At 37.9% G+C, this 21062-nt stretch overlaps 1 protein-coding gene across 1 annotated transcript in view; it reads right to left on the bottom strand.

Moving 5' to 3' along the window:
• Positions 1 to 21062, bottom strand: part of TFEC (transcription factor EC) — a 125240-nt gene that overhangs the window by 83078 nt on the left and 21100 nt on the right. The window contains 2 exon segments of the mRNA XM_050969953.1: positions 4626 to 4733; positions 4735 to 4873. Of these exon segments, the coding sequence (XP_050825910.1) occupies positions 4626 to 4733; positions 4735 to 4827 (201 nt within the window). The 5' untranslated portion in view covers positions 4828 to 4873.

Here is a 21062-nt window from a genome sequence, read left to right as displayed (position 1 = left end):
CTTGGTCATGAAGGGAATTTTTAGGCTTTTAAATTACATAATTTTTGGTAAGAGAAGTAAAAAACTGCCATTCTGTTCTCCCTTCTGTTCATAGTGTCTCTTAATCTGTCAAAAATCCTTCCAATTATGTGCCAATCCATCAAAAAAAACATACCAGTTTAAGAAATGGTTTGCATTATTGTAGGAAGTGTGGGAATTGCCACAATCAAGAGAGCATATCTAAAAAAGAAACTGGAAAGAGGCCAGTGTGGCAAACACTGGGTAGATGAGACTCCCTATATGGGAAATATAAGGCAGGCAGCACAGAACATTAGAGGGATTTGTAACTTTCAGAATACTTTTTAAAAGCCATGACTTCCCTCCTAGCAATGTCTGGACTGGACCTGTTCGACCTGTTCTGTCTTTAAATACAAAATTTGGTTGCAGAAAGGTTTCAAAAGAGAAATTAATAAAAATAAGCCCCAGGGGCCTAAAACAATTGTTTCCAAAAGAAATATAGACATTTATAGACAGTGTTTGTTGTTATGTTATGTTTGTGAGAAGCTTACCCTCAAGCTTCCTTAGTGTCCCAGGTCACTGCAACAATAACATTCTTCCTAGCCATGCATTGAGAAAATAATAGTAGAGTGGGGATTTTAAAGTGGTTACCAGGCAGACTCTTATGCAGAGCTTTTCCCAGTGTATGCAATAAAACATTACTCTTATGTTTATGCTCATTCCTCAGGTAGCTGAAATCAGCTTCCAATCTCTGTCTGTGGCATACCTTTGCTGTGAATATTGGAGAGTATGTTCTCAATGTTTTGGTATCTCTTAGCTGTTGAGGGATTTTTCTGCAGGTTGCATTTAAATCTTATTTTGCACTAGTTAAACAGATGATGTTCCCAAAATCTTTCATGGTAATTTATATGTTTTATATACTTTAATGATTTCCAGTCTCTGGTTAGTCCTCACCTTCCTACCAGCTTCCTACTGGATCCATGGTGGTATGAATTGATACAGCATCCAGTAATGGTCACATCAGCCCCAATTACACAGCTAAATCAATATCCCCAGTCCTACTGAATTAATTAATTTCTTTATACACATTTTTATATGGAAATTTGGTTTAATAATTTGCTGCAATGTTGCTCGTTTCCAGTTGATCAAGGTCTCTGACTGATGTCTTTGACAAAGTTACAGTTTTCAGCATAAAGAACCCCAAGAAGAAATGGCCTCAAGTTGCTCTAGGAGAGGTTTAGATTGTGTATCAGGACAAATTTCTTTGCAAAGTGCTGTCAAGCACTGGAACAGACTGCCCAGGGATGTGGCAAAGTCACCACTCCTGGAGGTATCTAGAAAAGGTGCAGGTGTGGCACTTGGGCACAGGGTTTAGTGGTGCACCTGGCAGGTTAGGTGAGGTGAACAGTGGACTTGATGTTCTTTAAGGTATTTTCCATTTGATTCTATCTTGTTAGTTTTAACTGATTGTTTGAAGAAAAAACGATTTCCACCAAAACTAATACTGGACAAAAACCGCTCCTAGAGAAAACATAGTTTCCTTCAAAGGGAATTCAGTATTTAAGGTGAACTTTCACTACTGTAGTGGAACACTCCTGAGGAAAGGGCAGCAGGGTGTAAACCCTTGCCCAGTGACTGATGGATGGTGTTCCTCATAACACATTGCCTTTCACCTTATCAGGCATTCGTTGAAGGGCAGAAGTCACTTTTTGAGTTACAAATGGCATCCTACTTTCATCTGGATTTTTTTTCAGAGTCTTCAATCAGTGTCTGCTAAAGCCAATGCTTCTTACTTCATAGAGCTTATAAATACTGCAGGGAAAAATCTGGTGGCTCTTTTACTGCACTGGGTATTTCTATACTACCAGGTTAACCTGGCTTCCTGCAGAACACAGGTAACTTCCCTTAATCAACACAGAAATTAATCTGACTCAAGATTTTGAGTCTCAAAGAGAGGTCTCAGTCTTCAAACTCTTTCTTGGGCCTTTGCTACTGTTTTTAAAGTACCAAACTAACCCTTTCTTGCTACTTCCCAAACCCTCCACCTCAAAGACAGCATTCTCAATGGCATTCTATGAATCTTCACTCAGAAGGGTTTCCCCATCAGTGCTCACTCTGGGCAAGGAAAAACTGCTTTAAGATGTTTCCATCACTTGACTGCCATGCAGACACACTACGTCTGTGAACACAAGAACTTCTGGGCAAAGAAAATTTCAAACTTGCCAAAAGGTACACATCTCCATCCTTGCATACTGTTAACCCCTGGATCTCACTTTACGTGTTACTGTCCCTCAGAGATTTGTAATCCCTCCATTCTTCTCAACAAATCCCTTCCTCCTTTCAAACAGCCAACAAAGACTTTGCTGAGAAACCTCCAGTAGAAAGTTTACTCAGTAGTAGTAATTCTTGCTACAAGGCAATGACAGTGGGTGCTTAACTGCATGCTGGCACCCCACAAAGGTGAAAAGGAATCATATACCTATAGATAGGTAGACTTCTAGACATAACTTAAAACACTGCCCCTTAATTATGGATTGGACACAATTTCTTGTCCAAATCCTGAAACCTGCCATGAAAAATACCTCTGGTCTCTTGATATTCTTTGAGTTCTTATGGAGGTGTTCCTTCCTATCTGCCTTGATTTAGGATACAGGAATATTTTTGGTTTTCTCTTTTTTTTTCTTTGAGTCTTGCTTTTCAGCAATAAGTGACTTTCCACATCTTTTTATCTTTTACTTCTTTATCTTTTTCTCTCCTCTAATTTGTTTTCTCAACATTTTTCCTCAGCCCTTCCAGTTTCCCCATCTTCTATTTCTTTCACCATTTCTCTCTCCTATCCCCCCTTGCTTTAAATTTCCTCAGCCCCCTTTTCTCCATCTTTTCCCACTTCTATTTGCATCATGATTTCCAACCTGCAAAGGAATGCTATCCTCACAGGCTCTGCAGCACCTTTGATCACCCTCTAGCCTCTGCAAGCTCCTCCAGCAGTTCCAGTGCTCCAGTTAACCCAGAGAGTCCAACCAGGTTGAGAGGGACTTCTGTTGCAACAGGAACCAGAACGGGGCTGGCATTGCCCTGAAAGGTGAAGCAGAGAGGGTCAGTTTGCCAGAGAAGAGAGATTGGCAAGAAAACATGGTGCCAGCCACATGCTGCCTCATTGATGTTCCCCCAATTAGAGCAGCCTGTAGGGAAAGTAGCATGCCACTGTAGTGCACTGGTGTAGTGACCCCTCCGAGTGCTTGTTAGTGCTCACCATACTCAGCATTTCCTCTCCCTGATTGATAGCACGATATGTGTGTGTATGGCAGAGAGCAGATTCATTACAGCACATTAGCCAGACAGGCAGACAAATGCCCACAGGGGCAGAAAAGCTGGAAGGAATAAATAAAAACTTTATTATTTTTCTAAAACTTCTTTTCCCCAGGCTACAGTGAAGAATACTGGAGGAATGGGAGAGTGGAGGGAGCCCAGAAAAGAAAGGGAGTGGTGAGAACTGGAAGGAAAGTTTATTAGCAGTCAAAGAAAGGTTTAAAATATTCATTGTTGGATTCAGAGTTTGAATCTCTATTTATATTTTTATTTTCGGTCCCACTGCAAACTAGGAAAGAAAGGTTCAGTGCATCTGATACCAAGTTATCAGAACATTCCTGATGATGAAATGTCTGAAATGTCTGAAACCTGGCTGCTCCACTTACTGGAATTTATAATTCCTCAGTTTTAAAAATGAAAAACAAACTAGTACCAGCCTTTATCAACAGCTGCCACCATGTGGTATTTAAAATACCACAGTTACTTTCAAATAGAAAGAAATATGGTGGCATCATCTAATCTGTCTAGTGACAGGTTTTTAGCCTCCACTCAGCAGCTCACAGCTCTCAAGAGGTGATGTGGCTGTGAGGCAGCTCTGCACCCCTGCACACACTCTGCTAAGGCCAAGGAGTAGATAGCCTGTGCAAAATCGTCCTGGACACCACAGCCACTGTACCAAACCACTTACCATGACCAATCCTTGGGGATGGGGGACCAGACCTCAGTCCAGAACTGCCCCAGCCTGTCAACAACAGTGGATGAAAAACGTGTATTCCCAAATGGCTGGTGCCAAACATTTTCTGCCAGGCACAGATTCACCAGGGTGCAGCATCCTCTCTGCCTCTGTCATGAGATGCTGCCTGCTCTGACAAGGGGCAAGGAAGCAAACATTGAGCTGCTGGACTCTGTTTTCGCTGCTCACTGGCTGGATCTTAGCCTGTCTGCTGTCTGGAAATACATTGTGGTGTTGAAAGAAAACTCCAGAGACATTCCACTATCCCAGAAGAAGATGGAGTGCAAATTGTCAGCCCTGGACCATTAGAGAGTTGATCCAAAGATTAATGATTTAAAGAACATTATTTGAGACAGCACAGGGACAAGACGTAGTTAGTTTAATACCTTAGTATTTGCTTGCTTGAGCCCTATTTGGGTTTTGTTTAGAGCATTTTAATTCCAGCAGCCTCATCCTCACCTCTCTCTTGATTTCATTCAGGCACACTCCAAAATGATCTAAATGTGTTACAATTAAGAATAGCTTTTGGCAGATAACACAGCATTCTGAAATCTGCTTTGTAAATATCTACTGGTAGTATAGGTACCTCTGAGAATGCTGGAGCTTTGTCTGATGAAAAGTGTGTTCCCATTGGAAAAAATCCATTGAAGGTAGGATACTGTGAAACTGCCATATGACACTGTGAATAATGTGCCATGGGCTTCTTCTCGAGGGTGCTTGTCTGGCCACTTTTGATCCTGTAGCTTTCCTCTGAGCTGAAACTGTAGTCCAGTAAGTGCCTGCAGCATTGCTTTATTTCTTCCCTTCCCACTATTCGCAGAGCTGAAAAAATCACTATAAAACACACACACAAAATAGAAGCAGCAATTTAATTTCTTGAACAATGTACATCTACTATTGAAAAAAAAATAAAAAACAAAACCAAAACAAAACTTCAGTATAAATCCAAATTAATATTATGGTTATTGGGCACCCATAAGAACACAATCCTTAGCACAGCACTGGAAAAAAAAGAAAAAAAAACAAAAAAGGAAAAAAAAAGATGAGAAGAAACAGTTGGCATTCCGTTAACAATCATGTTTGGAGGTTTGTGACTGACTTTGTTATTCCAAGGGAAGCCAGGTACCAGGCTCTTGGGATTAGGTACAAAGGCAAGAAAAAAGTGGACACGTATGAATCTCAAAGGTGACTGCTGGGTTAATAAAACAGTCTGTTTTCTGTTCACCCACTCTTCCTCTCTGTGTGCAAGTACATTAAAATATGTCAAAAGGAAAGCCATTTGCTGGGGAAAAATAATTCAGCTAAAAGTCCAAATTTCCAGCTGGTGTGTTGCCTTAGTGTGTGCAAGTGCGCTAACAAAGTGACCCACACATCTCACTGGATGAAAGTTGGTATCCTCATTAAAGTAGAAACAAACACTTGAAAACAGGAACAACTGCCAGTTAAAAAAAGGACCACAATTGAAATGAGAAGCCTTCATTTTCCCCCATTCTCTTTCCCACTTGCTCTATAGCAGACACTATATATATATATATATATTTAAGTAACTGCTTGAAAAATAATGAAAGAAAAACTGATTTTGTATGCAGTAACCATTCCCATTTGCTGGAAGAATTGCATTGCTAACAACCATCCACATTATCATTGTGTGTTTAGAAGAAGAAATATTTTCACAGTCCAGTTTCTAAACTGCCCCATACAACACACCGGTTGGTTCTGCAAAGAGTCACCCTTTCAAAAGTGAGTAGCTCTGGGGAAGGAAACCTTATATCAGAATTGCTCACACTAGAAAGTGATTGTAGGATCAACCTCCAACCCTTTAAAATAAAAGCACGTTTATAGTGGCATATACTGCCTTTGCCCCAGGAAACACAATGAGACTTGAACACAATCACTAATTCACTGCAGTGTGAACAGTTCATGTGATATGAACTGCATGAGACATTAGATCCTCCTTGGCCCAGGCCCTGACAGAAAGCACTATTAGATAAACAGAAAGCAAAATGAGGGAAGTGGTACACCACAGTGTGAGCAGCCTTTTGTTTATTGATGACATGATTTTCCCTGGGGGTAAAAAGAAAAAGAGAAAAAGGATTAAAGAAGTATTCCAAAATCTCTAATGACCTCAGCAGAGTTTCTTATGATGAACCACAGAATCCCTTCATGGGTGAGGTTGGAAAGACCTCTGGGGTCTAATCCAACTGCCCCACTCAAAGCAGGATCAGCCACAGTATGTTCTCAGGGCTGTGTTGAATTTCAAATATCATCAAGGACAGAGATTACGCAGCCTGCCCAAGCAAACTATCCCAGTGTTTGATCATGTATGTCCTAAAAATATAATAATTTTCTTATGAGGAATTGAAATTTCACCCATTTCAGTTTGTGCCTATTGCCTCTTGAGTTATCATTGGGCACCACTAAGACCCTAGCTCCACCTTTTTTCCTCCCCAACCAGTAGGTGTCTACACACATGAAGGTCATCCTGAACCTTCTGTTCTCCAGGCTGAACAATGGAAGCTCTCTCACCCTCTCATAACTCACAAATTCCAAGCCCTTCAGCATCTTTGTGGCCCCTTGCTGACTCCAGTACATCCATGTCCTTTTACTACTAGGCAGCTCAGAACTGGAGCAGCACTCCAGCTGCAGCTTCTCCAGGGCTGGGAGGAAAAGGATCACCCTTAATGCAGTTATGCAGAGTGGTTGCTGATGCACCCAGGGAGAGGCTGTTGGACTGATTTTCTTTTGAAAGGGTGTGCTATGGGCTCCTAGCCCACCAGAGTCTCCAGGACCTTCTCTGCAAAGCTGCTTCCCAGATAGCCCCAGACAGAACAAGGATATGGCTTTTTCTTTGAGTGCACCTTCAGTTAAGGCTGTGATGTTACATACATCACAAAAACTACAGCACCACTTCTCACAGCAGCCTCTTCTAATAGATACAAGCAAGAGGGAAAGCTGAGGAACAGTCTAGCTAACACATCTGTGCTGATTCAAAAATAAAATGAAGTAAAGTACTATCTCTCCTTACTGCTGATGTCATTCCTTAGCCACAGAGTTCTTCTGTACACAGGCTTTGATCCATTGTGCCTGCATTATTTACCAGCTCTGAAGGTACCAACAGCACAGTCAGCTCCAGACTAAAGCTCAGCAAGAACTGAATGCTTCCCATGTGCCCAGAAAGTCACCTGGCTTTTGTGCTGGAGCATCAGGCTGCCTTAACCATGGCACCAGCTGGTGTTGCTTCCCAGCTGTTCTGCAGTGTGAATCATTTCTTTTCCTTACCTCCCTGGCCCTCTCTCTTATTTTGGAGAGACTTCTTCAATGTGAATACCTGTAAAGTTCTGAAATATGAAAAATGAGAAGATGGCTGTACCTGCCCCTTCCTGGTCATATCATGCCTGTCTTGTGGTCACACTTGCATACTAAAAACCTAATCTTGCAGTCCTTTTGCAAACTAAACTCCCCATTGACTGATATGTCTTTGTATTAAAAAATTTACTGGATATGCAGAGCAGCAGCTCTGAACAAAGGAATTTAGTCATTTTTCTTTTAGTTTTCCCTTCCAAAAATGCCCTAAGGCAGTCATCTATTTCAGTCAATGGAAGGCTGAAAATGTTCAATCAAAAAAAAATCTATTTTTGCACAATAGAAACATAAAAGACATCTAAAAGCCACAAATATTATTTTTGTACACATTGAGGACCAGATGTCTTCACATTTCATTGACCTTTTTGTTAACTCTTTACTTGCCAACATTTGCCTGGAGCTACTTTTGACAGTGAAGGAATATGTGCTAATTAAGGAATACATACTTATGATCTTTTAGTTATATTATTGGGGAAAGAGGAGAATAGCTACATACACAAAGGTTAAGTATAAAAGACATACAGGAACTTCAAACATTCTTTCCTTTATAAAATATTCTCTTTATAAAATATTTATCTGTGCAATTTTACAGTTTAAAAAATTTTTAAAAAGTTAAAATGATATTTTGAAACTGAAATCCAACCTAAATTACATGGTTTGCACAATATCTTACAAGTTGCCAAACAGAGTAAATAGTAAATTCTATTAATTTCTACAGTAATTTCAAATACAATTTGCTTTATTCAAAGAGATTAAGTAGTATCACGAAATTTTTTAAAAATTATGCAATATCTTTTTCTTTTATTCATTATAGTTTCGGGCTTTCAAAATTTTCTAGTCAGACCATCAATTCAAAGAATTCTAATGGAAACAAAAAAAAAAAATTGAAAGTTCTGGTAAAATTAAAACTACCTCTAAATTATTTCAAAGCAAAAAGTATCATAAGAATTTCACATGAAGGTTAGGTTCAAGTGAAAGGTAAATATATACTGTCTTGGAAATATTCAGATATAATTCATTACAGCCTGAACTCCAATCTGCAGCAATGGCAACCAATAAACATATATTTATCTTCATAGCAGTTTATTCCTTGCCACTCCAAGAAAAATAGATTGATGTTTTAAAATTCAATAAACTTTACATAATGCAAATTCTGGCTGGGTTTTTTTTTTTATTTTTTTAATTTCCAGTTTGAGTAAAATATAACATTCAGAAATTCTGAAAAAGAAAATAAGCTTTACACTCTACAAAGGGCATGGGGAAAAAATAGGATGAGTTCAAATACTGAGTGATGAAAATAATGGGCAAGTTGGTTTCTTGAGAATTGGAAAGATAATTCACTAAAACAGATTTTCAGCAATGTGGAAAAGGTATATTGGTGCAATAGAAGTCAGGAATGAGAGCTGGTCAGACAGCTGCAGTAGGTTAAAAGGAAGGACACTAAGGAGATATGGAAATACAAATCCTGATGCCTCACATTATGACTCAAACAAAAGCCCTGCTGTAGAACACTAACACCTAGAATGATCTAGTGAGCAACACATACCTTTTTGAGCAGTCTATACCAGAAAGAATAATAAAGTGGAAGGAAATTAAATGAAATTAAACAGCAAGTATTAATAAGGGGCTTAGGATCTGACCTATGAAAAAAGCTGAAAAAAATCACATGATAAATATTTCTAACATATATATGTGCTTTTAACATATTTATCATATAAATAATAAAATATAGTATATTTTAAAATATATATTAAAAACATGCATGCCAAGAAAGAAACAACTATTACAAGAAGAAAATAAGTTATTCATGTAATTATGGGAATATTAAGAATATTAAGTAGAATATCACAACAGCTCTTCATACGAAATTTGGAAAAACAGGGATACATTGTTCCCAAGGAAAAAAAAAAAGTGATATAATCCCCACCACTTGATTTGTTTAAATTGAGACTTGGCAAAACATTAGTGGAGTTATTGTACAGTAGGTCATGACCCTGTATTGGCAAGGGATGGACAAAGTGACCTAGCATGTCTTTTCCCTCTCAATCTTCTTTGATTCTAAAAGGCTCTAAGTCAGATGATTCCATCATTTGTCTACAAGAGCAGCAGAGCCAGAGCTACCACAGGGAGACCAGTAAGGGTGAGGGTGAATGTAGACTGACTAATAAAATATCAGAAGTCCATAAAAGTCAAGAAATCCTTTCTTTTATTGTTATAAATATATAGGTATCTTCTTCTGGGGGTTTGGTGTGAATGACTGCACAGAAAACTAAATTTGAAGACATTGAAAAGCAAAATGCAGAGGGATCAGGCTGGAGTAGCAGCAAAGAAAATGTGCAGTCCACTGCCATCAACTTTTTGAAAATGCAAGTCTCAAAGGTAAGGGAGTAGCAGGATTTCATGCACAAGCTTTTTTTCCTGATTACCATTTTCAGAGAAACAAGTTTTTGAGTAAAAGCTTCTACCAATAGTTTCAGTGATGCCAGTTTGTGCTATTTCCAGTTTTTCATTACTGTTTAAAAGTATTAGGAAACAATGTTTGAGAAATAACCCAGAACCAAAGAAAGCTATTTCATTTGAGGATGTTCATGCAAAACCCGGTGACCCTGGTGACAAGTAGGGTTTCCTGTAATGAAAGCAGGAGGTGGTGACGCATGATAGCAACCATTGCTCTTGAAGATCTCTTGTGGCCTGGGTCTGTTGTGAACACAGAGTCTGAGCACCATCCCTGGAGTTCCCTGAGGGCTTCCAACCTCCACTCTAGCTCAGAAGTGTGATCAACTGTCTTGGGTGTCAGGCTCACAGCATGTGAATGGGACAGCTAATTATTACTGCTTACATCCCCATTAACATTGTGTGTCTCTTCTGCGGAAGGGTCCAGCCTAGTGCACAAGTGTAAAAACACATAAGGGGCAGCATCAATAAGTCTCCAGCCAATGACACTCAGAAATGAGGGTGTCTGTGCATGTGGCCACCCTATTTTGCCTCCTTCTGAGGCTGAAGAGAAAGCCCTGTGATTTGCTGTTAACTTCATCTGAGGTCACTTTATTGCATTCATATGAGGAAACAGAGAAGAGCATCTCTGGGGAGAGAACATGGAAAGGAGCACATAGGATAAAATAACAAAATCTTCTGTAAGGTAGCGCCTACCTTTTCTCTTTTCCAATGTATAACAACTAGATATTGTCACCTTTCCAGCATTATCTTAATGAGAAATAGCCTATACTCACTTGTATTCTATGGCATTGTTGGTTTTAACTTTTGGCTGTGTTTTTTGAATGTGTGCATGCACACTCATGTAAGCACAAGCATATTTTCTACCTAAACTAAAATGCATCAGAACCACCATCAATCTACAATCTAATTGTATTAGCTAATATATCCTTGTGGTGTAATTCTGAGGAGAGTGTTCATGTAACAGAAGCCTTTTTGGATAGGCATGTGCTCTTCAGTTAGCAAGGGGGTTTGAAAATTCCTCTTCAGTGCATCTTCCTGCCTTCAGAATCAAAGGCAGATTAAAGAATACAGGATATAAAATCCCAATAATTCATTAATTTAATATTTTAACACAACAACAGACATCAGAGACTATAATACAATTAACAGAGAACCTTCAGTCATCAGCTCTAGATGCCCTCAGCTGTCACAGCATGTAGCATTTTCCAGTTTGGAAGATGTTCCTTACAATATTTGTCCCAGGGTCCTTAATATTAATCCATTCACCAGACTACCAAAAAAGAGAGTATTTTCTGTTTTTTGAATCAAAGACCATTCCATTTCTTATCTTGAAAACTAAATTGTCAATATTTTCTTTTCTAAAAAAATACTATTTTCTCTATTTTTTGTCAATAGTATATCTGCATATTTGGTAATTTTGCAAAAATTTGATTATTTACTCCCTGGCATCCTACAGATTAGCAACAATCCAGAGTTAATGACTGCAATACATTGCCTTACAGCACTCAAAGTGGAAATTAGAACTGCACATGGCCAATTAGTATATTCAAATGCTGTTTAGTACTGTCAATTTCCTTAATGAAAACATTAGGGACTATGAATCCCATGTATAGGCATCTCTTTAAAAATAATACATTTGCCATAAATCATCAGTCTGGATATTGACACAGAATGTGTAGTTTGATTTGAAAAGTTACTTTTCAGCTTGGGACAACTCTGCTTTTATGCTGAGATTTAGGTTTCCAGCTCACAGAGCCAAAACCAGATGTGATAATTGCCAGCACAATGGCAACTCTTCCATGTGAGGGCTTCTGGGAGCAGGTGATCCCACTGTGCTGGGCGGTTTGGCTCCAGGGAAGGGGCTCCTAATGGATGGATGAAGGAAATAAATTTGATCAGCAATCTAGAGTCAAGATGAACAGTGTAACTTTGCAATTTAGGTGGGGTTGTTTTGTTGCATTTAGATGACCCACTAAATGCAACTAATCAATACAACTAATTGTGTTCAAAAAAGACAAAACCATGAACATTTGTTGTACAGCCTGTAAGGATATATGCTTGAAGAACTGTGTACCTCCAAGACAGAAATCAATACTTTTCATCACCAATAAAGAAATAAACACAAACTCCTTAGATTGCTACACTTCATACTGTCAAGACACAAGAATCCTGTCGACCCCAAGCAGATGTAAGAAGTAACCTCTCTGTCACCCTGCATTTGTGCCACCTCATGGTGAAGTTCCTGTCTCAGTGAAGCTGCAGGATTAGTTTACATTAAGTGCCTGGGACTGCATATGGACTAAAGAAGCCAAGGAAGACTCCATACAGCCTTCTCCATCTTCATTCCCAGAGCTCACCTCACTAGGTACACCAGTTTGCTGGCAGTCTGCAGGCATCCTGATCAAAGCTGGGTGTACAGCACAGTGGCACAAGCACAGAGGCATCTCATTGCAGTCAAAAGGCACCACCGTGGTAAACTCCTTCCCACTCCCACCCAGAAATTTCAGCACCCACCTCAGGCTGCTTCCTCACCCAAACTGGGCCTTCTGCAGCCCTCTGGTGTCCCTCCAGTAAGAGCCCTAGTACCTCCTAGGCAATGCAAAGCAATGTTCTCCACGACCTTTGATAGAATATTTGTCTTTCAGATGAACGAAGAACAAATTCAATTTCCATGGACCCTCTAATGAAAATACATTCTATCCTGTATGGAATGAAAATTCAGATCAGATATGTTTGACAGTCTCTGCTTATGCAAAGTATATCTAAAACAGTGCTATGAACCCATTGAGTTCAATAATGTACAAAAAGCATGCTATTTCATAAAAAAAAAATTTAAAAAATCATTGCTTGGGTTTAAGCTTCTTAACTATTAAGGGTTTTTTTCAGTATAAGAAGAGCCAGAAGCTTTTATTTTTGAAAGACAGAATGTATGAGACAGTATTGAAGTAATAAAATTTGAGTGAAATATTAGGAAAAAAGCACATAATACTAACAACAATCTCTTTCTTTTATGTACAATCACACTACTTGTTATGGGCTGCATATCAGAAGAATATGCCTTGTTGTATTTTTCCTCCATGTATTAAACTTTTTAAGCTAAGCATTTAGGGAGGAAGTGAAGAGCAAGTAACACATTCTATAAACGGGTATATACAGCTGAAAAAAGCTGCCTAGGACATGAATAGTTATGGCATGATGTCCCAAGGAGGCTTGCACTCTAGCACATTAACTGTGACCTTTCTCTAGGAAAAAAATACCAGGTCTTCATGATCTAGACCTTGGGCTAGCCTTGCAGCAGCCACCCACACAAATTGAGAGCAAGGCACAATCCTGCCAGCCTTACATTTTCTCTGAGAAATCTGTAGCAATGTGCAGCAGACCTGTTACCAGAAGCACAGTTGCTACATATTAAATCCAATGAAGAGCACAAAAATTCCTCCACAAACAGCCTGAACACACAAGTATTCACAGAGAGTGTGAATACCTGCTGGCCAGTTTAAAGTTCCTGATATGGCTCAATTTTTCAATAGGAAACTTTCCTACTTTTGTGTTCTTCTCCATCTCCCTGTCCCTGTACCCAGGAGAGTCCTGGAAATGGAGATGAAGCATCTCTTTGATCTTCCTTTTGTGACTTTCAGCAGGCAAAAAGATCACCTGTGCAAAAATTTTTTCTCAGTCTCTGCAAACGTATGCTGCAGCAATGCTTAAAGTAACACAAGAGATTTGTTGCTATAGTTTAAGTAATTCCAAGAAATTACATGTAATCTGCAACTATTGAATCTAATAATATGATATAATGATGATGTCTATCATCATCATCATCATCATCATCATCATCATCATTATGTTTTACATACATAAGACTTTTCTGATCCTCAGTATCCTGCTGGGCAAAGGTGAAGTACCATTTTTACCTCATAGTAGCACAATTGTTTTTCCAATAGAAAGCTGGAAGAGGTTTTAATGTTGGCCTGGTGTATTTTGTCCATAACCTTGCTCTCAGGTGTGCTTTCTCTACAGAAACGTGCACACAAAAATATGCCTGGGTCTGGGTCCAGGAAAGAGAATATTTCAACTAAAACAGTCAATAGGTCAGAAACAATCATATGGTTAACAAGTTTAGACAGTCTAAACAACAGATGTTTCTGTCACGTTCACCAAAATACACAGATATTTTTAAAAAATCTTTTAAGGTAGCCCAAGTATTCCCTCCTGTAGGTTTCAGGATAATTTTCATCTTAATGCAGTAACTTCAGTTTTTGAGCATCACTCTTTCAGCATGTCCTGTACTGAAAAATACATTTCCTTGTTATACCTTGCTGGCTTGCTCCCCATAGTAGGTGTTGGTATGGTGAGGAAGACGGACTGATAGTCTCAGTGCTGAGTTATGTTATCAAGTAAATTCTGATATATATTTCCTACATTCAGAGGTCATTCTCAGGACAATTGATCTCTTATAATTCTCTTTCAATCTACGATGTTTAAAAATTGCATATGCAGTTGTGCAGCTTCCTCACTAGATAGTCATAATATCTGCAAAAACTGTCAAACTTTAACCCGGGCACAATCATAAATTACCATTTTGTAACTACAGAAAGCTGCTTTAGAGGGAGAAAAACCTGATATGTTTGCCTTCTTCCTGTTTCAAAGGCTTTATTTTGGCCTTCTCAGCTCTAGAAGACTCATGGAATATGAATAGAAATGCCTATCTCCATGGAGCTGAAAGGACTTAGGGATTGTGGACTCCAAACATAATTTCTCATCACTCATATTCAAAACAAGGGTTTATATGCAAGACACACATCCCAGTTTTAAAACTAGAATATGTGTCTGCAAGTCTGAGAGAAACAGAAAAGTGTCTGAAACGTTTTTTTCTAATATAAGTAGGAAAAATATCTTGCAGTAGATTGGGAGGAAATAAAGGCAAATGTCACTTGACTTCTCAGACTGGGTACTTGATATGATATGTGCATGGTAGAACTTCTCTCAACTCATCAGCAATCATGAAGTGAAACCCAAAGTGCTAGAGAAAAGGATCAAAGCTTCTGCCTGCCCATAGTTATAATATTTTAGTGAGTCCTGAGCCCTAAGATTAGGATTTTAAATCTCCTTGATTAAGCTTTATTAAATGCCACAACAGATGCATAGTTACTACATTTAACCTACCAATTTGAGTAAGAAACTGGCAGCATTAGGTTAATAACACCAGTTCTGAGAATCTTCTGCATTCTTTTTGTCTCAGTATTTGCCTTTCCTCTAGGTCTTTCTCTTCTCACTTTTTCTCCCTGAGTAATATTTTTCTGTGCTGGATTTGCAGGGATAACAGGCCAATACTTTTTACTCAGACAGCTCCCTTCTTGTTCTTCTTCTGGGATACAGTTTCTTTTCTCGTGACTGCCACGAAGTGGGAGTTTGGCCCCCTAAATTACTGGATCTCAATGATAAGGCCATTTACCTGCACATGTCAGGGCTCCTCCAAGCAACTTGCTGCCCTTGCCTCACTCTACTGTGACTGTCTATTAGGTTGCTTCTGTGAAATTTCTGAAAGATTTTCTCCTCTCCTCTTTCACCTTTCAGTCTTTGAGCATGAACCTGCAGGGCTGCATGGAAGGAATGCACAGAGGGCCCCGAGGAGAAGAAGAATTACTCTCAAGGGAAGACTAAATTCCATCCTAACCATCCTCTGCTGACAGAACCAGAGATCAGTGCTCCTGGCTTGGCACTCTAGAAACCTTGGGCCTAATTAAGTGATTGATTACATACACACTGTTGTCATACAAATAAACATCTGGGTTAAAACATACTTACACACACACACATATATATATATATATATATATATATATATATATATATATATATAGCACTGCTGGAGAAATACCAATTACTGAGTTCTTGAGGATTATTCTATGTTAATTACAGCTGCTACCTTTTTCAGAATCCAATGACTTAGGATCCTCCCTGTTCAACTGTCTCAAGGTACTCATTACTAAGGTGTTTTTCATGTAAACACATTTATAGATGGCCTCTCCCATTTAAGTACAAAGGATTTCCTTCTAAGCAGGTTGCAAACTGTGACACGTGATAAAGATAAAAGCAGAACTTTTCAATAGATTATGGAGTGAGAAACCCCATGGACGTATTGAACCTAAAAAATTCATCTGGAATTCAGTTAGGGTATAGTTCAGCATTCCTCATCCTGCTAAAAGCACCATGGAATGTGTGGGGATTGCAATGAAACCCAGTGTTAGGGTTTTTCTCATTCAAACAATAACTCAGCAGTGTAAAATGTCTCACAGCTCCCTATGGCAACAGTGGTACGTTATTACTTAATCAGCTAATTGTTTGATTTAAATAAAGCACCTGGAATGTCCCTCTGTATGCCTCACACTCAATAAAAAACTTTCTTAGGTCCTGACAAGAACACAAAGCATGCACAGCATAATAATGCAGTGCACAATGATGCCTAGATGTGTACACCTTCTTGCCAAGGACCCATCAGGTGTAGCTCACTAGAATGCTCTGTTTTCACTGAATTAACATTTTAAGGAAAAACCCAACAAGAGGTACTGTGTTTAACCCAGCAATATTAACACATGGGTGCAGCTACTTCAGTACCAGCAGACATTTCCTTCAGTACCAGCAGACATTCAGAGTAGCTTCTAAATAGAAAATTCTGTGTTAAAACACCGTGTTCTAAAATAGAAAAGTCCTGAGAAACCTTTTCTGTTTTATAGGGATTGACCTCTCTTTTTCAAGATCTGCTGTAGTACCTTGACCAAAATAGCACTTAAGTCCAAGTCCACTTCAAAAATATTGCAGAATTTTGTTTCTGCAATTTCACAGTGAGAACCAAAACTATATGAAATAAAGTTACAAAAATATTTTTATATAAAAAAATCAATTTTTTTCTGTGCAATTGATGTTTGATAAATATTCAGAAGAGTTATATAAATATATTAATATTACAAAATATTACTAAAACTTTTAAACTATGTTTATGAAAGTAAATAAAATATATTTGAAGATGCACAAATCAAACTATAGTTTCCATATTTTGAATAAAATAAAATATATGCATGAAAGCCATAAACTTATTAATAGTCACTAACAGAACTACCAATAAATATTCAACTAATGTCACATAATGTTATACACATATACCATGATGCTTTTATAATCTTGAAGATATTTTAGTTTCTGTATCATTCCATTTTGGAGATATATACTTGTCATTTAATGAAGAACATCACTTTTTGTAAACAAAAAAAAAAAAAAATCAAATACTTATTTTGCATGTTGTTGTGTGTTTTGCTTGTTTTCTTTACCGAAACCATATTTACAGAAGACTGGTAGTTTGAGCTCTGATTATAGAAAAAAAGATATATACAGATATGTCAGAGTGAGGTTTTTTCCTAGATTATACCCCTTTATTTTACAACTCTCTCTAAATGTGAGGGGCTTTTTCAAAACTTAGGTATTTATGTCACAAGAAGACACTAGAGATCTGTTACAGCCCATCAAGTTCATAATGGGATTTGATGGCATTCAGCTTAGGGACATTCAGTAGTCCTGTTTTATGACAGTTCCATTAAAGTTTCTGAGAGCTGCCCACATTTGCTATCAAGGAATCCTACAACACTTTTGCTTTAGTCAGAGAATCATTGATACTCTAATTATAAAAGCATACTTACTAGTCAAGCTGCTGCAGGATTTCTGCATCACAGCTTATTCACTGCATCAAAGAGCCTTTTCTCCTATCATGTTGATTTGTAAAACTTGCACTTGTCATTATTGCTCTAGATATAGTTTGGGATAATTGAAAGCAGAATTCAGAAATTCAGAATCTCCTTTTCCTCCCCTCTCTTTTTAAACATTTATTTTTCAATGCTTTGCTTACAGTCCTGTAACAAATACTGCTACCATGCTGGTTAAAATCTCTATGCATAACAGCTAATTGGCTATCTAAGACATCTTCTTTCAATGAGCAATGGTTATTGAATAGAATACAGTGGTATTCTTGGAAAGGGAAAAAAAAAAGACAAGAATAATGGGCACTAGAATGACCATACAGAAAGAGGAGAAATCTCAGATTAGCCCAAACTCCCAGGCCCTAATCACTGACTGAAGAATCTGGTAAATCAAGGAAAAAGACATCAATCCATTCAAACAGGATTAAAGGTTTAAACTGAAAACCAAAAAACTTGTTAGCCTTTGTGGGGAAAATTTGCATCAGGATTTTTTTTTTTTAGATATGAAACAGACAACTAAAATATTTCCAACTGCCTATTTAGTATCTCACATCAAAGACAAGGAAACAATACCACAGAATATAAAAATCAAAGCTTAAGTAAACAGATTCCTGTGAGAATGTTACAGAGAGCAATGAGCAGGTAATAATTAAGATTTGGAGCTGTAAGATTATCAGCATAAAAAATAAATTCCTACTACTAAAATGTATTTTTGAATGACAGCACATCTTTGTTAACAAATAAATATATGGGGTGTTTTAGGCTTTCAGTCTTCAGCTTAGAATGGCATACTTCATGTGGTGGACATTTACTAGTGCACTGGGAAAAGCTGAGAGAAACTGCTATGATAGAAATTTTTTTCTGACTACAGAAGAGAGCTACCAAATTTGTTTTACCCCTTTATTTAATGGAAAAAGAACAGGCAGGTGTTGTTCATTATGGTTTATGTCATCCTTAACTCTCTTGCCATAGTGACTATAATTTTAAATGACATGCAACAAAAGGAGGAAAATAAAATCTCCATGCCACATGCAATACCATCTACACCAGTTTTATATCATTGTTGCTGATGCTTTACCAAATGAAATTTTATTTCAATCATTCTGAAAATAGAAAGGCCAGTTATATAGCTTTTTCTATTTTAATTAATAGATAAGTCAATTTTTAGCCAAATTATTACCTACAGTACTTGATTCATAAACCTTATTTACATATATTTGTATTCTTTCTTACTGTTAGACACCTTTGTAAAGGAGGGTTAGAAATCATTATTTTAATATCTATTTCTTTCACATTCTTTTTCATTCATTGTTTATCAGGAGTAAAAGCTCTTGTCAATTTCTGATTATTTTCTATTTTTGATAATTATTGGCAGTCCTGATGCCATTCCAATTGTGACATACCCATAACTTAGAACAATTATTTGATTTACCAGTACCTTTGCTTTGCTAATAGTCTATCTAAACATCCTTAAGAAATCTTCTTTTTCAAGAAATGCATGGTAGTACACATCTTATTTGTTACATTTACAGTGGACTTCTTCAATCCTAGTCAGCATATACAGTACGCCAGAAATTTAAATAATGACATTCTATGTGGAACTTATTATTGGCCTGAGAATATTTGACCTGGAATGCCATTACCTTATCTTATACATTTTAAAATCACGTTTAAAATGCTGCAAAACTAAGATTGCAGTGAATTTAATTTCAAAGTCATTTTGGATGTCCTTTCAAACCGCATGTGGTAATCCTTGATTTTTGCGCTGATGCTAAATGTTAATGAACAGAGCCACAGTGTACCATTTCACCTAGAGCAATGAAAACATTAAAATCTCTTTAGAAGACTGAATAAAACTTTATTTTATAAATATAATCCTTGTTGAAGCTCTATCATTTCACTGTACTTTTGAAATAAGAGCACATGGAAAATATGGAAGAGTTCCTTTGAGATAGCTAACTAAAGCTACAAAATGAGCACGGTACAGTATTTCCAAGGAACACGGTTCAAAAGTTGTACGATTACTACTAAGGTTGTTTTATTCTTTACCACATTTGGAACAGGAAGTCTGTGTTGTTCTTGAAGAATTCTGAAAAGCAATGTCACAGTCTGATGACCTCTTCTCCTCATTAAAACGTTCCCAAAGACAGCTCTCTGCATGATGTTTTGTAGCTTCAGCAGCCATGAACTAATTTGTACCTCTTATTTTGATCATGCACTGGTGAAAGAACCAAACAATATTTTTCTTTAAACACAGAGAGGTCTTTCAACAGCTCAGCATGCACTTCTACCCTCTTTTTAATCTTGGAGCACCTATTTATTTGCTCTTTTCACCACTAAATCTTCTTTGCTCCTTTCTGCCCCCCTGCAAAGCTGCTAGTTAAAATCTTCAGTGTTTTTTCTTCATAGGCTTAAACCATTAGAAGGGTATTACCATAAAAAGGGAGACAAGGACTCAGAGACATGGTGCACCAGAATTTGCATTTCTAATTTTTAATCCAATTAAACTAAAATAATATTTATTTAGCTACAACCTTTCTATAATGGGTATAAATTCACTAAAGCTAATGGAAAATTTTCTTCCTGGAGGAAATTAGTTATAGGTGTTCACTATGATAACTGATTGGTTCTGCATATTGAGTGCCTCCAGATTTTGCATATAAGTAATTAGTATTCAGCTAGTTGATGTGTTTATTTTGCACACCTTCTTCTTTGTGCACGTGCAATTTATTATGCAAGTCATTTTTGCTCGACATAAGGGATTCTGTATATGCAAATTGTTAGAGTGTCTAAGGGCAATAGTTTTTAATGCATACCTGGAAAGAAAGGCTGCATGTGTTGGCATAATTGCAATACAACCAAGTGTTGTTTTTTCAGACAGCTTCTGAATGAAAGCTTATGGCATTATTACTTGTATTTCCTTTTCAATCAGTACATTTTAATCTGTAATGTATACTTGGTGTGCAAAGTATGCCTTCTGTAAATCCAAACCCATCTAAACTCACAGAGAGCCTCATTCTACTTTCTTTGATTTTGGCTCAAGTAAAGAAGACAGACTTTTAGCCTCTCAGGATTTTTAGTAAGGAGAGAAGACAGCAACCACTTGGAGAGAAAGTACTAAATTATGCCTTTTAAGGGGAGAAAAGCTCAGTGTTCTGACTCATAAGGCCAGGTATAGCTGCAAAATGGGAAATTCCTTGCCCAGAACTTTCCCCTGCCCTCCTGTGTCCTGCGTGGGGACATGTCCACAAGGGCCCACCCCACACCTGAGCAGAGCCCCTGCACACAGGGACTGCCAGCATGCTGCCACTGGAGACTGCAAACTGCCATCTGGACAGATATCCATCCCCCCTGAGGGAAGTCTGCCATAAATCACCACTTGCTCTCCCATCCTTACTACCTAATTCCAGAACTCTGGTCCGAACTACTCAGGGTAGTCACGGGCTCTGGGA

Source organism: Serinus canaria, chromosome 1A (genome assembly GCF_022539315.1).
Source record: "Serinus canaria isolate serCan28SL12 chromosome 1A, serCan2020, whole genome shotgun sequence".
In the NCBI taxonomy this organism is placed as follows: Eukaryota; Metazoa; Chordata; class Aves; order Passeriformes; family Fringillidae; genus Serinus; species Serinus canaria.
Note: the sequence above shows the minus strand (reverse complement) of the source record. Positions and strands in the feature narration are given on the sequence as shown.